The 16,842-nt window shown below is 39.1% G+C and overlaps 2 protein-coding genes across 2 annotated transcripts; both read left to right on the forward strand.

The window, feature by feature from the left end:
- The first annotated feature begins 5,760 nt into the window (after positions 1-5,760).
- eapp (e2f-associated phosphoprotein) lies at positions 5,761-9,334 on the forward strand. Its single transcript, XM_053335987.1, has 6 exons — positions 5,761-5,919; positions 6,747-6,928; positions 7,209-7,316; positions 7,398-7,512; positions 7,591-7,719; positions 8,648-9,334. Exons 1-6 carry the CDS (start codon positions 5,840-5,842, stop codon positions 8,964-8,966), a joined length of 933 nt encoding a protein of 310 aa, XP_053191962.1. The 5' UTR covers positions 5,761-5,839; the 3' UTR covers positions 8,967-9,334.
- Positions 9,335-10,604: 1,270 nt separating this feature from the next.
- On the forward strand, positions 10,605-15,925 carry sptssa (serine palmitoyltransferase, small subunit A). Its single transcript, XM_053336007.1, has 2 exons — positions 10,605-10,748; positions 15,601-15,925. The coding sequence occupies exons 1-2, from the start codon at positions 10,646-10,648 to the stop codon at positions 15,702-15,704; spliced, it is 207 nt and encodes a 68-aa protein (XP_053191982.1). The 5' UTR covers positions 10,605-10,645; the 3' UTR covers positions 15,705-15,925.
- The last annotated feature ends 917 nt before the right edge of the window (positions 15,926-16,842 follow it).

A 16,842-nucleotide genomic window follows, 5' to 3' on the forward strand; every position in this document is an offset into this window, starting at 1 on the left:
ACAATTAGATTAATCTTCTAGAAAATTAGAAAGAATCTGGCATTCCACCAAACTAGAAGAATCTCACTTTGCTTGGCAAAACAGTCTTAAAATATATAAGACGGCCCTCTGTAACAGCAGAGCCACCTATTACTCATCACTAATAAAGGAGAATAAAAACAGTCCAAGGTTTCTTTTCAGCACTTTGTTTAAACTAACAAATAGTCATAACACTACTGATCCGTGTATTCCTGTTACTCTAAGTAGTGATGACTTCATGAGTTTCTTTGATGATGACATTTTAACTGTTAGGGACAAAATTAATCACGTCCTGCCCTCAATAGGCATCACCTCCATGTCCTCCATTGTTTTTTTGACTGAGTGCACAATCCAGGATCTCATAGTGCTGCTTGTTTCCATACTTCTCAGTGTGAACACACTTATGACCTCAGAATGTTAAGAGGTGCAAGTACAGAAGAAGAGATTGGAGACATGGCATTAGTTTTCAGTCTGTCTCCATTCTCTCGATGCTGCAGCTGTGATGTAGCTCTGGCGGTCGCCTCCTCTTCCTCCTCCACACTCCGTTGTGTCTGATATTCATCCTCATAAGTTGTAATAGTTGCACCACATCTCTCAGCTCTGACATCATACTGTAAGGCACTGTAGCTGAAGTTTAGCTCTGCTGGTCTCTTCTTCCTTCACACACACACTCCACAGCACGATATTAAGCCTCAAATCATGAAAGTCAATGTGAATTTAGTGTGGTAATTTTGTAGTGTGTTGGTTGGGTACCTTTCACATTTGAACCGATACCAGTACCAGTACTGGTACCCGCTGTTTGGTATCGGTTCTCAGCGGTACTTCATTTCGGTATTTTACTTTAAATCTGTATCAACCCAAAAAATCATACTTGAAATTTTTTTTGCCCATTTATTTTGAACATTTTAAAAACAATATAAAAGCATACAAACATATTTATTCATGTGTTGTTAGCATTGTTTTCCCACAATGTACCTGTGGAGCTGTAGTACTATTATAGCGTTACACATGGTAACACCATAACCATGATTTTAGTAGGTGTATCAATGTTCGTAAGATTTCTCGACAAAGGCCACCAGTATTGGACCCATGAGCATGAAAACAGTCAAACTGGGACTCAACATCCCGTTCTGATATGTACTGAGGTCGTGCATCCGCTCAAGAACGATGAGTCTGAACATATCGAAATTTGGCACTGTTTGATTTGACATGAATCAATACTCGGTATTCCCTGCCTCAGGGTTGGTACCCGAAAAACTCCTGGGTGGGGCTTGATGTTTACTCGGTGCTGATTGGGTATACTCAAAGCGTGGCGTCAACAGAAAACGCCAAAAAAAGCAGCATTTTTAAAACCCAGCGGAAGGATAACAGTAGTAGAAAACGTCCATCGCCATGAACACGAACACGAACATACAAACCAGCTCAGCTCCTCCATGGTTACCTGCTCGTTGTCGTTTCCTTTGTCCTCTGAAATGAAGCCAACACGGAAGTAACTTAGAACTGCATTCTATCAAAAGGCCACCAGGGGGCGATCGTCTCTATACAAGTCAATGGAGAATTCACCAACTTCTCACTTGATTTCTAACCTCAGTAAACGTTTTCAAAATGTGTTTATGGTCTCAATCGCTAGTTTAAAGCCTTCTTCAATGCAGTATGATGTTCATTTGGGACATTTTGGCCTCCCTGATTTTATATGTGACGATAAAGCAGGGTATGCATTAGGGCGTGGCTACGTCCTGATTGACAGATTGAATGTCCTCGAGATCCAGCCCTCGCAACCATAGCAACCTCCCTGCTTCGCCCATGGCCCTGCCTCATGCCCATATAAGTACAATCCATGTTTTTATTTTTCCCAGCATGCACCTGAAATTTTCACGATGGCGCTGCCTAGATTAGAAACTATTGGCTTCCGAGCAGCAGTCCACAAACCAATGGGTGATGTCACGCATGTTACGTCCATTTCTTCTATACAGTCTATGGTCCTATCTGGGTCCTACTCTACTATATACTCTACCTGTAAAAGTCCTGCCTCCTAAATTTTACCAGGAACTTCCTTAGTGGAAACGGGGCTATTAAAAGGACCGACCTCGGTGCCCAACCCCAGTAGTGTGATATTTTAGTGTCTCCTTTTCCCTTTTGTGAGTATAACATGGTTGATGGAGTGTTTTGGGAGATTCCACCTTTGACCATTCCCGAGGACACTACTACTAGAAAATTGAGGTGGGAGCTGAAGGGTGCAGGCAATGCTGAGTGAAGTTAAATATTGTTCATTTGCATTAAGTACCCACACTGTAATGATTTCACTAACAAAGACAGCGCCAACTTAGATGTGAGTTTAAAGATTTATTGCAACAATAGTAGAAGGGTTATTGGTGGAGGGATGAAGGGATGGAGGGATGGATTGATGGGGGTGTAGAGTAAAGGGATGAAGGAATGAGGATGGAGCTCCAGTGGTTCCTGATATCCAACAGAAGAGAGAAATTTAGAAAGGGTTTAGGGAGAGAAGGATGTGAGAAGTGGATAAGGTGTGACTTTAGTACGACTTTAAGGAAATAAGGAAGATATCAGGCGTATAAAACTTCAGATGATGCTGGTTGAAAATTGACAAAGTTTCCGTGTTGTTAATGTTAAGTTAATGTGTTGCTACTGATCACTTCTTTATGATCCACGGGGCAGCCTGAGGCGAAAACCTGCCGACATGATTCAGGGTGAAGAGAGCTCGTGCCAACGTTCTTTTTATTTTATTTTCAGGTTTTAAAGAATGAAATCAAACCTATTTTTCATGGTGTCGTCGTGTTTTCACCTCTCAAACTGAACCTTTGGCCTCGGAGATATCAGTTACGGTAATCTTACCTCATTTTCATCTCTATCTGGTGCAGATTTCGGACAACAGAGCATGAATACAATAGATGATGTATAGCAGTACAGAGAAATGACTGCAGAAATCAATAACCACATATGTTTAGATCCTTGTATTGATCCTGTACTGGTTTGATCGGGTTTCACACACACACACACACACAGATAAAACCACTTTACAGCAGTTTAATGATAAACGAGGCCCTATGTGTGACCTGCTGCTGACTGCTGGGTCATCTGGAGGTTTTCTGCCCTCGAGCAAGGCAACAGCATCCAGAATACAGTCTGTCCTTTCCACTAAAACACAGCAGTTTACACAAGCACACACACAGTCTGACGTTTATCTCCTATAATGTTACGGATATTCATTGTGTTTAGTTTTTAGGGAGGTGCTCATTTAACTTGTTGGTAGTTTTGAAACCAGACAACTGCTGCCCGAGATAAAGTTCAATCACTCACAAAATCTATAAAATGATGAAGTATAGCAAGTCTTCACATATACATAAATACATAAAACAATGCTATATAAACTGAATTAGAAGATTAGAGCAAAAATAATCAGATATTAGACCTTTTGGGAAACAGCCTGTAGTGAAGAACCTGTTTTTAATATGAGTCAAAGACATCAATGGTGCACTGCTTTTTTTGACATGTGACCCTTTTAACTTCCTGTGACCCTTCATCCTCATATGGGGACATTACATTTTGGATTTATTTGACCTTACACTTAATTCTGCTGAACTTTGACCTCTTGTCCTCATTCATACACTTTTTTGGGCCACCTAGTGGTAGAAAAAGCACATTACATCAACCAGTGTAAAAACCAGATGGCAAGTCAATCTACAGCTGATCCTCAGACATTATCACATTTTAAGGTTTAAACTTGTTTATTTATGCTTAATAATGTAATTATATAATAAATAATTATACGGTAAATTAAACCTGTTGTCCCCATATGAGGACTTTCTTTTCAAAATCTTCTTCCTATTTAAAGACAATGCTTAGTTTTTGTCCTCATCAGGTCCGACCAATCCCAAATATCTGGGATAGATTACAAATACATACCAAACTATAACTTAGGTTTTAGGAGTTTAAAGCACAACACGGTCAAAAATGTGTCAAAAATGTGCACAAGCTGCAAAAAAGCTCAGTTTTCAGTTCAGACTCTTTTATTTAAATTGTTTTGAGGGTCTTAAAAAGGTAAAACTGATGCAGTATTACACTATAAAAAAGCAGAAATGAAAGAAAAGTCATAGCAGCTTTCAACAAGAAGACAATTCAACGTGCTGTACATGAGACATGAAAGACATTCAGATCATAAACAAGGAAATATACAAAAAAGTAGAATAAGTTGCATTTTTCAAAAAGCTGAAATGTAATAAAACAGATTAAAACAGAGAAATGTATGAATGTATGCACAAAGGTGTAAAACTGTCTGCAGCACTTAATTAAAACACTAAAACATGCAGATATAAACACACACACACAGTGACACAATGACAATATACATAATATATATATATATATATACATATATATATATATGAAAAACATATTCAATTTACTTAAAATGTCAATCAGAAACTTTTTTAAACCTGGATTGAAGAGAACTGAGAGGGAGGAAAACATCTGACAAAACATGATTATAATAGAAATAAAACATTTTAAAGTAAAAAGGATTAATTAATTCTAAAAGAAGATATCAAGATCATGTTTTTTTCATAACTATCTGGTCAAATTATGCTTTTTGAAATATGTTTAAACATTCAGAAAAAATTTAATACTAGACGGTGAATATGGAAAAAAAGAGTTTATTTGTGTTTGTGCACCTTTAAACAACACAGTGACTCTGATAACTTCATCTGTTTTTTCCAATTCACAATAAAATACCAAGAAAATATAAATAAATATATATAAAAATAAATATTTATAAAGGTTTATATTCAATAATAATTTGCTTTTCATGGCCTCGACCTTCAGGTGAACCTTCAGCTGCTCTGAGACTCTGAGAGGAGGAAGAAAAGATTTTTGGGAACAGCATCTCTGATCCTTTGGCTCCACCTAGTGGCCGATTACAGGAACAGCAGCGGATTACTGAGACACGTTTCAGGTCTTTGAGAAGTGATGCAGTTTTAATAGTTACTGTTGATTCAGCTTCCCTGTTAAATAAAAGTGAGCTGAATGTTTTAATATCAGATAACAATCAGGGAGCTTTGTGGTTATTATTTTATTTTTAATTAGTCATTAATCTACTTGTCTGAAGCAGTTAAATAAAACAGTGCTTTGTTTTATCTGAGAGTTTTCTGTGTGTTTACATTAAATAAAGGAGGAACTTCATGAAGCAGGTGGTGATGCTTTGACATGAGACAATGGTTGTTTATGTGGGTTGAACTGGCAAAATAGTTTTATTCAGATGACCTAAATAGTAAAAAGTTTATTAACAGATTATCAGAATAATTATCAGTAGGCTGAGTTGTCAACTGATAATCTTATATACACAAATGAAATACGCTAACAGACATTTTTTCATTGATCCTTCAAATAAAACCCCAATGGAGGTTGTGATATTTTACTGTTTAACAATAAACTTTATTGTATAAAATGACATTAATACACTAAAACATTAAATTTCATTATAAATTATTATAAAAGGGAAACACAAAAACATCTATAAAAACATGTGTACTTACTTATTAAGCTTGAATGAATGAACAATTATCTAATACATATAAAATGCTGCCATAAAACTTAAAATATTGGCACACATCAGACATGTATTGATATAACTGTGACGTCAGACTCGTCATCCTCCAGGTCAGCAGGTGGCGCTGCGGCTTCCTGTCCATATCACGCAACTTCCGCTCCCTCACGGCTAACGGTGCTAACTCGCTAGCAGCAGCTCGTGTTGTTGTTATTAAAACTTTTGTTAAAACAGGAAAAAATATATATATAAAAAATAAAAATGAACAAATTGATTAAAACGCAAGAATTTGACTCGTATGAAATCGAGGAGCCGAGTGATGAAGAGAGAGCTTCCAGCAGGTGAGTTACATTAAACAGTTAGCTTAGCATTAGCAGCATGAGGCTAACTAGCTCAATGCTGACATGTAAACAAACAAGAAGAGGTACTTGCACTTTACTGTAGTACAGTTTGAGGTACTTATACTTTAATGTAGTACAGTTTGAGGTACTTGTACTTCACTGCAGTATAGTTTGAGGTACTTATACTTTACTGTAGTGTAGTTACAGGTACTTGTACTTTACTGTAGTACAGTTTGAGGTACTTGTACTTTACTGTAGTACAGTTTGAGGTACTAGTACTTTACTGTAGTACAGTTTAGAGGTACTTGTACTTTACTGTAGTACAGTTTGAGGTACTTGTACTTTACTGTAGTACAGTTTGAGGTACTTATACTTTAATGTAGTACAGTTTGAGGTACTTGTACTTCACTGCAGTATAGTTTGAGGTACTTGTACTTTACTGTAGTGTAGTTACAGGTACTTGTACTGTACTGTAGTACAGTTTGAGGTACTTGTACTTTACTGCAGTACAGTTTGAGGTACTTGTACTTTATTGTAGTACAGTTTGAGGTACTTGTACTTTACTGCAGTACAGTTTGAGGTACTTATACTTTACTGTAGTACAGTTTGAGATACTAGTACTTAACTGTAGTATATCTTGAGGTACTTGTACTTTACTGTAGTACAGTTTGAGGTACTTGTACTTTATTGTAGTATTTCCATGTGATGCTACTTTCTACATCTCAGAGGGAAATATTGTACTTTTTACTCCACTACATTTATTTAACAGCTTTAGTTACTTTTCAGATGCAGATTTGACACAATGGATAATAATCTCTGTGTTTCAGTTCGGAGGACGAGCTGGACGTGCTGCTGAACGGGACTCCGGAGCAGAAGAAGAAGCTGATCAGAGAGTATCTGACGGGGGAGAGCGAGTCGTCCAGCGGCGATGAGTTTGAGAAGGAAATGGAGGCTGAGCTCAGCTCCACCATCAAGACCATGGAGGGAACCTGGGGACCGTCCCAAGCAGGTGAGACTCATCAAACAGCCAGAGAGCTTCTTCCTGGTTTGTCCTGTGGTCACACTGTACAGGACACACACACAAGCATTACACCAATTAGACCCTGGGTTGAATCACATCGTTGACCCTTATATTCTGTGTGTGTGTATGTGTATATTGGACTTTTGTTTTTAATTGAGACGTGCCTTACCACATGAATCTACCCTGCTGGGATAATAAAGTTTATCTTTATCTTTGAAAGTGTTCTGTTGTGAAAGTGTTCCAGTTAAATGTGTTTGTGTCTCTGCAGCAGTAAACCAGGGTGAAGGAGGAGGAGGAGGAGGTCCTGAACATCCAAACCCTTTAATGTACGATAAAATCTACTTTGACTCTGACTCGGACGAGGACGACACACCCAGTAAGAGTCCAGCGTTATCAGTCTTCCTCCGTTCAGCCTCATGAATCACATCTAAACAGTGACTGTGTTAAATGTGTGCAGGCGGCTCCAGCAACAGACGACGCAGACGGCGGATCATACCGACTAACGATGAGCTGCTGTACGACCCCGACAAGGACGACAGGGACCAGGCCTGGGTGGACGCCAAGAGAAGACAGTAAGACCCTCCCAGGTTTATTCAGCCTGTTCTCAGAGTGGTGATTTATATTATTTACCAGCGTCTTGTCGTGTGCAGGTATAGCAACAGGAAACGACCAGCGGGGGCGTTTCGGTCGCAACGCAATCAGCAGTCGAGTTTACCGAGCAGCGACGCCATCCTGAACTGTCCCGCATGCATGACCACGCTCTGCCTGGACTGTCAGAGGTGAGATCTCATTACAGCTCAGATCAAGTTAACCACATGTGGAGCTTAAGGAGCGTCCCTAAACTAAGCTCCATGAGACATTAAATGGGTTTTTTTGTATTTAAATAAATAAATAAAAAACACTAAGTCATTACCCAAAATGAATGAAACACCACTAATGGGGCAAATTCAAAATGCACCATATGTAGTGATGCTCTTAGTAAGGGCTGGGTGATATACATAAAATCAAATATCACAATATATTTGAACAAATACCTCTATCAATATAGCAACAATATCATAGAGATGGCTGTCCATGCTTTCACAAAATATTTACACAATGTAATTTTGATGAATAGCCTTTAGTAAGGCGGAATAGAACAGCTAGAACAGTCTATTAAGTTCAGAAACATACATCACTTTACTGTAATGCAGCCTTTAAAACCAGGAAAAGAAACACTCATATATTACGATATCCAAATTCTAAGGCGATATATAGCCTCATATCCATATTTTGCCCAGTCCTACTCTAAGTACACTTATTTTAATGCCCTGCACTGTCTAACATGAAGCAGTGACAGGCAGCTGTATCGTAGAGGATTGTTACTGGCACCTTGTTTTCTTTTTTCCTCACCGGTTAACGAAATGAAGCCCTGAGAAATTGACCTTTCTCATGTGTCTCGGGCTCAGGTGTAGTTTCAGTGTGTATTTTGGGCTGAGTCGTAGTTTTTATATGAACCTCACACCTGCAGGGTTTTTGGTAGTTTTAGTTTAGGGTCAAATCATTTAGATGTGGAGGAGTGGTCCTGATATATCACTTTAAAGGTACTTGGATTGTTACTGGTATCATAACTTTTTAAATGATACCCAGCTCTACTTCTCACCAGAATCATTTAAATCAAACTATTAAAGTCAAAGTTTGTGATGATGTTTGTTTGTGTTCACTCAGACACGAGAAGTACCGGACGCAGTACCGAGCCATGTTCGTCATGAACTGCACCGTGAAGCAGGACGAGGTGCTGCGCTACAAAACCGAGGAGAAGAAGAAGCCAAAGAACAGGAAGAGGAGGAGGAGGGCGGAGGAGGAGGAGAAGGAGGAAGGGCAGAAGGAGGCGCAGACAGCCACTTCTTTGGAGCCGGCGCCGGCGGGGATGGACGCGGGCGAGGTTTACCACCCGGTGCAGTGCTCAGAGTGCTCCACAGAGGTCGCTGTGTTCGACAAAGACGAGGTGTACCACTTCTTCAACATCCTGGCGAGCCACTGCTGACACTGATGAGACCGGGTCAGAGGCCGAGACGCTTTTTCAGCTGCAGAAGAAGAACGGGACTGTTTCTGAGCATCTCTGCTGATGATGATGATGATGATGAGGAGGAGGAGGAAGAGGAGGAATCACAGAATCCCAGAGAGCTGCCTGGGTCGACTACGTGTAAATTTGTATTAAAATATCTGAAAAAGACTTGAGTTTGACACCAATTCTATGCTTTTGTGGTCATAATGAATAATAGTGGACCATTACTGGACTTTTTTTAGGTTATTGATATTTCAGGGTTACAGGATCCTTTAAGTCTTTTTTTTTTATTTGAATTGTGATCCATGTATGTACTGAACGAGACATTTTACAGTTATTAAAATAAACTTCAGTGTAACGTGACACCAACACAGTTCATAAATGATCCTAAACAAACCTTTAAATGTTTCTCTTTGTATTTATCTGCAGACACAAAGGACTGTGCAAATGAATGGAATTAGCATTTATTTAAATTAGAGTTTTTTCAGCATCAAACATCAGATGTCTTTATTTCAAGTTGCACCTGCTGTAAACACTATTATTTTAAAGGTTCAGTTATTGTGTGTAGAACGTCTAAGATCCTGTCAGAAGATCCTGGAGGTTCTTTGGTTCTCTTGCAGGAACATAAAGCTGACTTTCTTCTGTGTCAGTACGAGTCAGACAGTGAACTCTCTAAACTGCCTAAACCTGTTTGAAATCAGCTGTTCAGGAGGAGCTGGACGTTCCTGTCGGCTGAGCTTTAAGGCGACCTGTTCTGCTCTGTTTGTGGCCGAGTTTCATCCACAGAAATGTTCCCAAAGAGAGAAAAGAAGTATTTGAGGTTGCTGCTGTTTTATTAGAAGAACATATGAAACCATCCAGCAGGTGAACTGTGACAGAAATAAACAGGAAACATTTGACTCATAACCAGAGCTGTCATGATTACTACTTTTATTGGAAGATATAGATACTCAGAAGTAATCAAGATAAATTATATTATTGTCATTTGAATATCACTGATATAATGATAATATAATAATATATACAATTTATAATAAATGTACCATGTCTTTCTTGATTTCTGCAGATAATCAGTTGGATAAAACCTGTAAACCTTTTAAAAAGATATATCTGACTGTCAGAAACTAAAATCTCCAACAAATGTGGACTAATGAGGCAGAAGGTTTATTTGTGTACAGATAGTTTTTCATGAAAAATAAGAAAATAATTTATAAAGTAATATAAATATATCTTTATTTATTTCACATAAAAAACATAATACAAGAGATTAAGAAAAAATATAGAAGAAAGAAATATAGATAAACAAAAACAAAAAACGGAGGTGTTACAGGTGTCAGAAATATACATATATAATAATATAAATAATAATAATAAGATCATATGGTAAATAACTAAACCATTGTTGAAATATATAAGTATTTTATATAAAATATATCTACTGTTCTAGGTTATAACCATAGACTGTAGAACTCGCCTTTAAATGACTGCGTCATTGCGTCAGAGCTGTACGTTGGCACGCTGAGCTCTGATTGGCTAACCCTGAAAACCTTCTGATCCGACGTCACACGCCGTCATACGCGGAATTGCGTAAGAAAACAAGAGAGAAGAGGAGAGAGGAAGAGAAAAGGAGGAATAATAATCAGAAGAAAGTTGTGACCATGGCTCTGGGAGACTGTTGGAAGCAGCTGTCGTGGTTCTACTATCAGTATCTTCTGGTGACGGCGCTGTACATGCTGGAGCCCTGGGAGCGGACGGTGTTCAGTATCCTTTAACCTGGACGAGCTAACATGCTAACGGTAGCCTGTTTAAAAGTTTAACGTTGCTAACCGGTAGCCTGTTTAAAAGTTTAACGTTTGTAACCGGTAGCCTGTTTAAAAGTTTAACGTTTCTAACCGGTAGCCTGTTTAAAAGTTTAACGTTCATAACCGGTAGCCTGTTTAAAAGTTTAACGTTTCTAACCGGTAGCCTGTTTAAACGTTTAACGTTTCTAACCGGTAGCCTGTTTAAAAGTTTAACGTTTCTAACCGGTAGTCTGTTTAAAAGTTTAACGTTGATAACCGGTAGCCTGTTTAAAAGTTTAACGTTGATAACCGGTAGAAGGGTTTAAAAGTTTATGGGTTGAAAAGATGGAAGGGAGGAAGGAAGAGAAGACAGGAAAGAAAATAAGGAAGGAAGAGAAGACAGGAAGGAAAGATAGAAGGAAGGAAGAGAAGACAGGAAGGAAAGATAGAAGGAAGGAAGAGAAGACAAGAAGATAATAAGGAAGTAAGAGAAGAGGAAGGAAGAGAAGACAGGAAGAAAATAAGGAAGGAAGAGAGGACAGGAAGAAAAGGACAGAAGGAAGGAAGAGAAGACAGGAAGATAATAAGGAAGGAAGAGAAAATGGGAAGGAACAAAAGAAAGGAAGGAAGGAAGAGAAGACAGGAAGGAACAAAAGAGAGGACAGGAAGAAAAGGACAGAAGGAAGGAAGAGAAGACAGGAAGATAATAAGGAAGGAAGAGAAAATGGGAAGGAACAAAAGAAAGGAAGGAAGGAAGAGAAGACAGGAAGGAACAAAAGAAAGAAAGGAAGGAAGGAAGAGAAGACAGGAAGAAAACAAGGAAGGAAGAGAAGACAGGAAGGAAAGATAGAAGGAAGGAAGGAAGAGAAGACAGGAAGGAACAAAAGAAAGAATGGACAGATGGAAAGAAGAGAAGACAGGAAGAGAAGACAATAAAGGGAGGAAGAGAAGACAGGAAGGAAAGATGAAAGGGAGGAAGGAAGGACAGAAGAAAGAGAAGACAGGAAGAAAATAAGAAAGGAAGGAAGATAAGACGGGAAGGCATGAAAGAAAGAAAGGATAGATTGAAGGAAGAGAAGACAGGAAGGAGAGTCGGTTCCTGAATGAATGCTGAATTAAAGAACCACTCTTAAAGGATTAGAAGAGCTTTAACATTTTGTTCTATAAGCTTCTTATATTTTAATTTTTAGCTTTAAATCATGAACACTCATCTGGAGTGAAACACAAAGAATTCACTTCTTCACTTTTTGAATTGCGGCTGCTTTGCATATCTGTCACTGCGGTTTCAGAATCACTTTATTTGTCTACTACACCTTCTTCTGTCTGTGGAGGTGAGGAAACATTAAATGTGTGGAAATGTAAACGGAGTTCAGGATGTGGTTAAAAGAGGAGGAGGAGGAGGAGGAGGAGGAGGAGGAGGAGTAGTCAGGCGGTTCACACACGTCTGTAGGAACTAGTTTACATCACATGTAGGTTTTTAATCCCGTTTAATTTAATGATGCTGCAGTTTGACTCAGAACAAACTTTAACCTGGATAGGCAAGGCAGGTTTATTTATACAGAGCATTTCATACACAATAGTAACTCAATGTGCTTTACATAAAACATACATGTAACATTAAGAATTGGAAATAAAAAAACATAAAAACTTGCAATTTGAGAAATAAGAATAATATTAAACACATGGAGACATTAAAACAAACAATTAACCCCCCCCCCCCCCCCCACCACCACCACCACCACCACTAATAATAAAAACAAAGTACAGAAAAATGTAAACTGTAAATGTACTTTATTTATACAGCCCTTTACAACAGTCCTTTCGGTGTACCAAAGTGCTTTACAGCAGGTAATAAATAAAAAGAGGAATAAATAAAAACAATAAAATAACAGTGAAGGCAATAAAATACAACAAAATCGAATAAGATAAAAGTGTCATATTACTGGGTATTAAAAGCCATCCTAAAAAAGTAGGTTTTTATCTTGGACTTGAAGAGGCCCAGAAAGACATAAATATAATACTAGAATGGAGCATTAAATATAAGATTGCAGCATAAAATAATAAATGAGCTTTAAAATCATTAAAAGGACATAGAGTGCAAATGTAAGATTAAAAATGTAAAGTGCTTTAAAAGAGCTCAATCATAAGCTCAGGAGAAGAGTTAATGATGATTTCAGTTCTTTTAGGAAGGAAGGGAGGGGGGGGGGGGGGGGGGGGGAGAAATGGGAGTTAATAATTAAGGTGGTGTACTTTGATCTATAGCAGTCACTACAATAAACTATCACCATGTCATTATGTATGTGATGTTTCCCATCTGTTAACAGGTGTGTTATTTCTCCCCTTCCCCCCCTTCCCCATCCGTCAGCTCCTTTGTCTCCCCCCCCCCCCCCCCCCCCTCCTAGGTGAGGTGTGTCTGAGAGCCCCCACCCATCTAAACATAATGAATTCTGTCTTTTTGACACTCAGGAATCATATTAGTGATGTTTTTAATGTCTTACTCTACAGAAAACAACCCGGTAATAGTGTTTCCCCCCCGAGGCTGTTCTCCCTCCCTCAGCTCCCCCCCCCCCCTCCCCTCTGCTCCTCCTATTACACACACACAGTTAAAGCTATTATATTTATAAGTCTTAACATGTTTGATTTAATAACAGTAATCAGAACAAAACCCACCGGATAGGAACAGAACTAAGTGTCTCTTCAATCACCATTATTTTCTGAACTTTAATAGTTAATAGCGATTAATCTAATTTTTTTATCCAATATTTAAAGTTTTATTAATTTGCATTTCTCAGTCGTTCTTAAGTCTATATTAACATTAAACCCCCTGTCCTCCTCTGAAAGTCAAGTTAATTTGATTTAATAGTATCTTTATATATATACATTGCTCCAAATCACAACATTTTAAGGTCACTCTTCCTATAGAACAGGTCTAGACTGTGTGCTCTTGATAAATAAATTAACCCTAACCCCCCTCCCCCGATATAATGGTAGGGGAAACACTGAGTACTTATTTTTTGTTCTTTAATTTAAAAAAAAAAATAAGAAAAAAAAGTCAAATAGTTGGCGGTTCCAGCTTGATAAAATAAAAGCTCAACTGTTTTTAAGTCTATATTAACATTAAACCCTCTGCCCCCCTTGAAAGTCAAGTTAATTTGATTTAATAGTATCTTTATATATATATATATTCCTCCAAATCACAACATTTTAAGGTCACTCTTCCTATAGAACAGGTCTAAACTGTGTGCTTTACAGTTCTCCAACTAGCCCCTCCCTATCAGTGCTGCAATGCATTGTGGGTGTTCTTGATGGGCAGTTTTGCATTTAAGTATATAAATATAATGGTAGGGGAAACACTGAGTACTTATCTTTTGTTCTTAATTTTTAAAAAAAGAAGAAAAAAAGTCAGTAGTTGGCGGTTCCAGCTTGATAAAATAAAAGCTCTTTCTTTAGCAGTGAATGAAATGTGCAGCACAAAGGAAGAGTGTCAGTCCCAGTGGAGCTGTGAAGTAGGAGATCAGATTCAGGTTCCTGCTCTCACATGAACATGAATAGAAGCTTTACTGTCATGTTTAGGGTCAGACGACAATATAATGACATTCAGATAGCAGATAACCCTCCTTCCTTCCTTCCTTCCTTTCCTTCCTTCCTCCCTCCCTCCTTCTCTCTTTCTTTCCTCCCTCCTTCCTTCCTTCTCTCCCTAAAGAGCCCAACATCTTATCCACCCGCGACCTGCTTTAATAGTTATTTAAATACATGTACAATAGATATGTACTAGAATAAATAATGAATGCAGAGACAGAGTAGTTGTGTTTATACAGGCTTATAATTACAGCCGAGCCTTAAAGGACAACTTTAACCCTTGTGTCGTCCTTCCTTCCTTCCCTCCTTCCTCCCTTTCCTTCCTTCCTTCCTTCCTTCCGTCTGTCTGTCTGTCCTTCCTCCCTCTCGTCTTCTTTCCTTCCCTCCTTCTTTCTGTCCGTCCTTCCTTCCTTCCTTCTTTCCTTCCTTCCTTCCATCTGTCTGTCCTTCCTTCCTCCCTCCCTCCCTTCTTCTTTCCTTCCTTCCTCCCTCCCTCCTTCTCTTTCTTTCCTCCCTCCTACCTTCCTCCCTTCCTCCATCCCTTCCTTCCTCCTTTCCTTCCTTCTTCTTCCCTTCTTTCCTTCCTTCCACCCTCCCCCTTCTCTCAGTAAAGTAAAAAAATAGGGCTGTCAAACGATTATTTTTTTAATCGAGATTAATCGCATAATTTCCATAGTTGATCGCGATTAATGGCGTTTTGAATGTCATGTTTAAAATCCTGTTATTTTCCATTTGAAGGCAGTTTTAAGCCCATAATGTAAAGCATTTCTTACCAGAGTGTCTTAACTGGGAATCAATCACGGCTCTGCTGCGACTCCCACACTCCAAAATGGTCCTTTGGTGGAGCTGAGGCTGGCTTGGCTGCACCTGGGTGTTTAGCGTGGAGGTGCTAACTCAAACTCCACGTACTCCGGTGGTAGTTAAACTCCGTTTGACACAGGTTGCATTTTACTTTTGACTTGTCAACTGAAGCGTCTGGAAGTGTTTTAAAGTTAAACAAGCCGTTCAAAAGTCCAGTAGCTCTCTTACTTTCCATCAGCGCGGTAGGTTTACTGCAGGAGGCCACTTCAAAGCATAGCGCTACAGCTAGAGGAGCCGTCTACGGGGGAGTAGAAGGGACAAAAAGGCTTGACACATTAAAATGAGATTAAAAAAAGTTTGATATCTAGCAGCAGAGAGGTGATAGTTAGAGTTTGGACTGATGAGTGAATCCCAGCAGCTCTGTGAGTTCCTCCTTAACGCTCCTCTCTCAGACTCCCTGCTGATCTCCGTGGCCGGCATGGCCATCTACACCGGCTACGTCTTCATGCCGCAGCACATCATGGCCATCCTGCACTACTTCGAGGTCGTCCAATGACACGACGGCGCCACCTGCTGCCCGCCGCCGGCATCGCCATCGCCCTCAGCTCCCGTCTGAATCTGACTTCCTGTCCGTCAACCTCCCTCCTCCCCCATCATGGCGTGGTGTCTCCTGGGTTTAGAAGGTGGGGGATCAGTTCCTGTTTCCACACACACACACAGACACAGACACACACACACACACCTACACACACACACACACACCTACACACACAGACACAGACACACACACACACACACACACACACACACACACCTACACACCTACACACACACACGTCGAGGCAGAACTTCTCCTCCTTCTTACCCAAAAGATGATTCAAGTATCAAAGGTCAAAGGTCAAAACAAGCTCTGAACGCCATGCCTTGTCGGAGGCCATGTTGGATGATGACATCACTCCTCCTGGACGGCTCCTCCTCCTCCTCCTCCTCCTCCTCCTCCTCCTCCTCCTCCTCCTCTAAATTATTTGGGATGAATGAATGAACAGCGTCGGGATGTGAGACGTTGGACGAAGGTGCGCTTGGTTTCTCTCTCTCCTGTTTTTTTGTGTTCATCTCCTAAAATCAAGCGCACCTTTTTTTTTTGATGTTTCTGAAAATGACGGGTGGAGTGACGGGACTCTTTTTTTTTTTTTTTTTTTTTCATTCAGAAATCAAAGCCGTTGTCGCCTCCTGTAGAGTTTGAATCAGACAGCAGCTTTATTATAAAGAGCCAAATATGATTTTCAGAGTCGGACTAATGAACGAGGCCTGAATGTTGAAACTGAAGCTTTTTTTTTTTTTTTTCTTTTCTTTTTTGTTTGTTTTAATTTAAAAAAAGAAGAACGTTTAAAGTCATTTTCAACCGTTTTCACTTGTTTATTTTCATCACTCACTCCTTTTTTGTTTATAATGTGATTTCAGAGACGTCACATTAAATAAAACTGTCATTAAAAACATGAATCACAATGTTAACGCCTGCTGTAGCATCACATATACAGCTGTGAAATAATCATATACATAAATACAGTTACATCCTTTATTGGCCTATTTAAATAGTTTAAAGGTGCATTATGGAGGATTTAGTGACATCTAATTAAAGGTTCATTCCAAGGTAATAAGTTTCAGATGTTTATTCACTAATTAAAACAAACTAA

Source organism: Scomber japonicus, chromosome 16, assembly GCF_027409825.1.
Source record: "Scomber japonicus isolate fScoJap1 chromosome 16, fScoJap1.pri, whole genome shotgun sequence".
Lineage (NCBI taxonomy): Eukaryota > Metazoa > Chordata > Actinopteri > Scombriformes > Scombridae > Scomber > Scomber japonicus.

Coding starts and splice junctions, on each gene's coding strand:
- eapp (XM_053335987.1), top strand. CDS start 5,840: ATGAACAAATTGATTAAAACGCAAGAATTTGACTCGTATGAAATCGAG. Junction 5,920..6,746: donor GAAGAGAGAGCTTCCAGCAG/GTGAGTTACATT, acceptor TCTGTGTTTCAG/TTCGGAGGACGAGCTGGACG. Junction 7,720..8,647: donor CTCTGCCTGGACTGTCAGAG/GTGAGATCTCAT, acceptor GTGTTCACTCAG/ACACGAGAAGTACCGGACGC.
- sptssa (XM_053336007.1), top strand. CDS start 10,646: ATGGCTCTGGGAGACTGTTGGAAGCAGCTGTCGTGGTTCTACTATCAG. Junction 10,749..15,600: donor CTGGGAGCGGACGGTGTTCA/GTATCCTTTAAC, acceptor CTCCTCTCTCAG/ACTCCCTGCTGATCTCCGTG.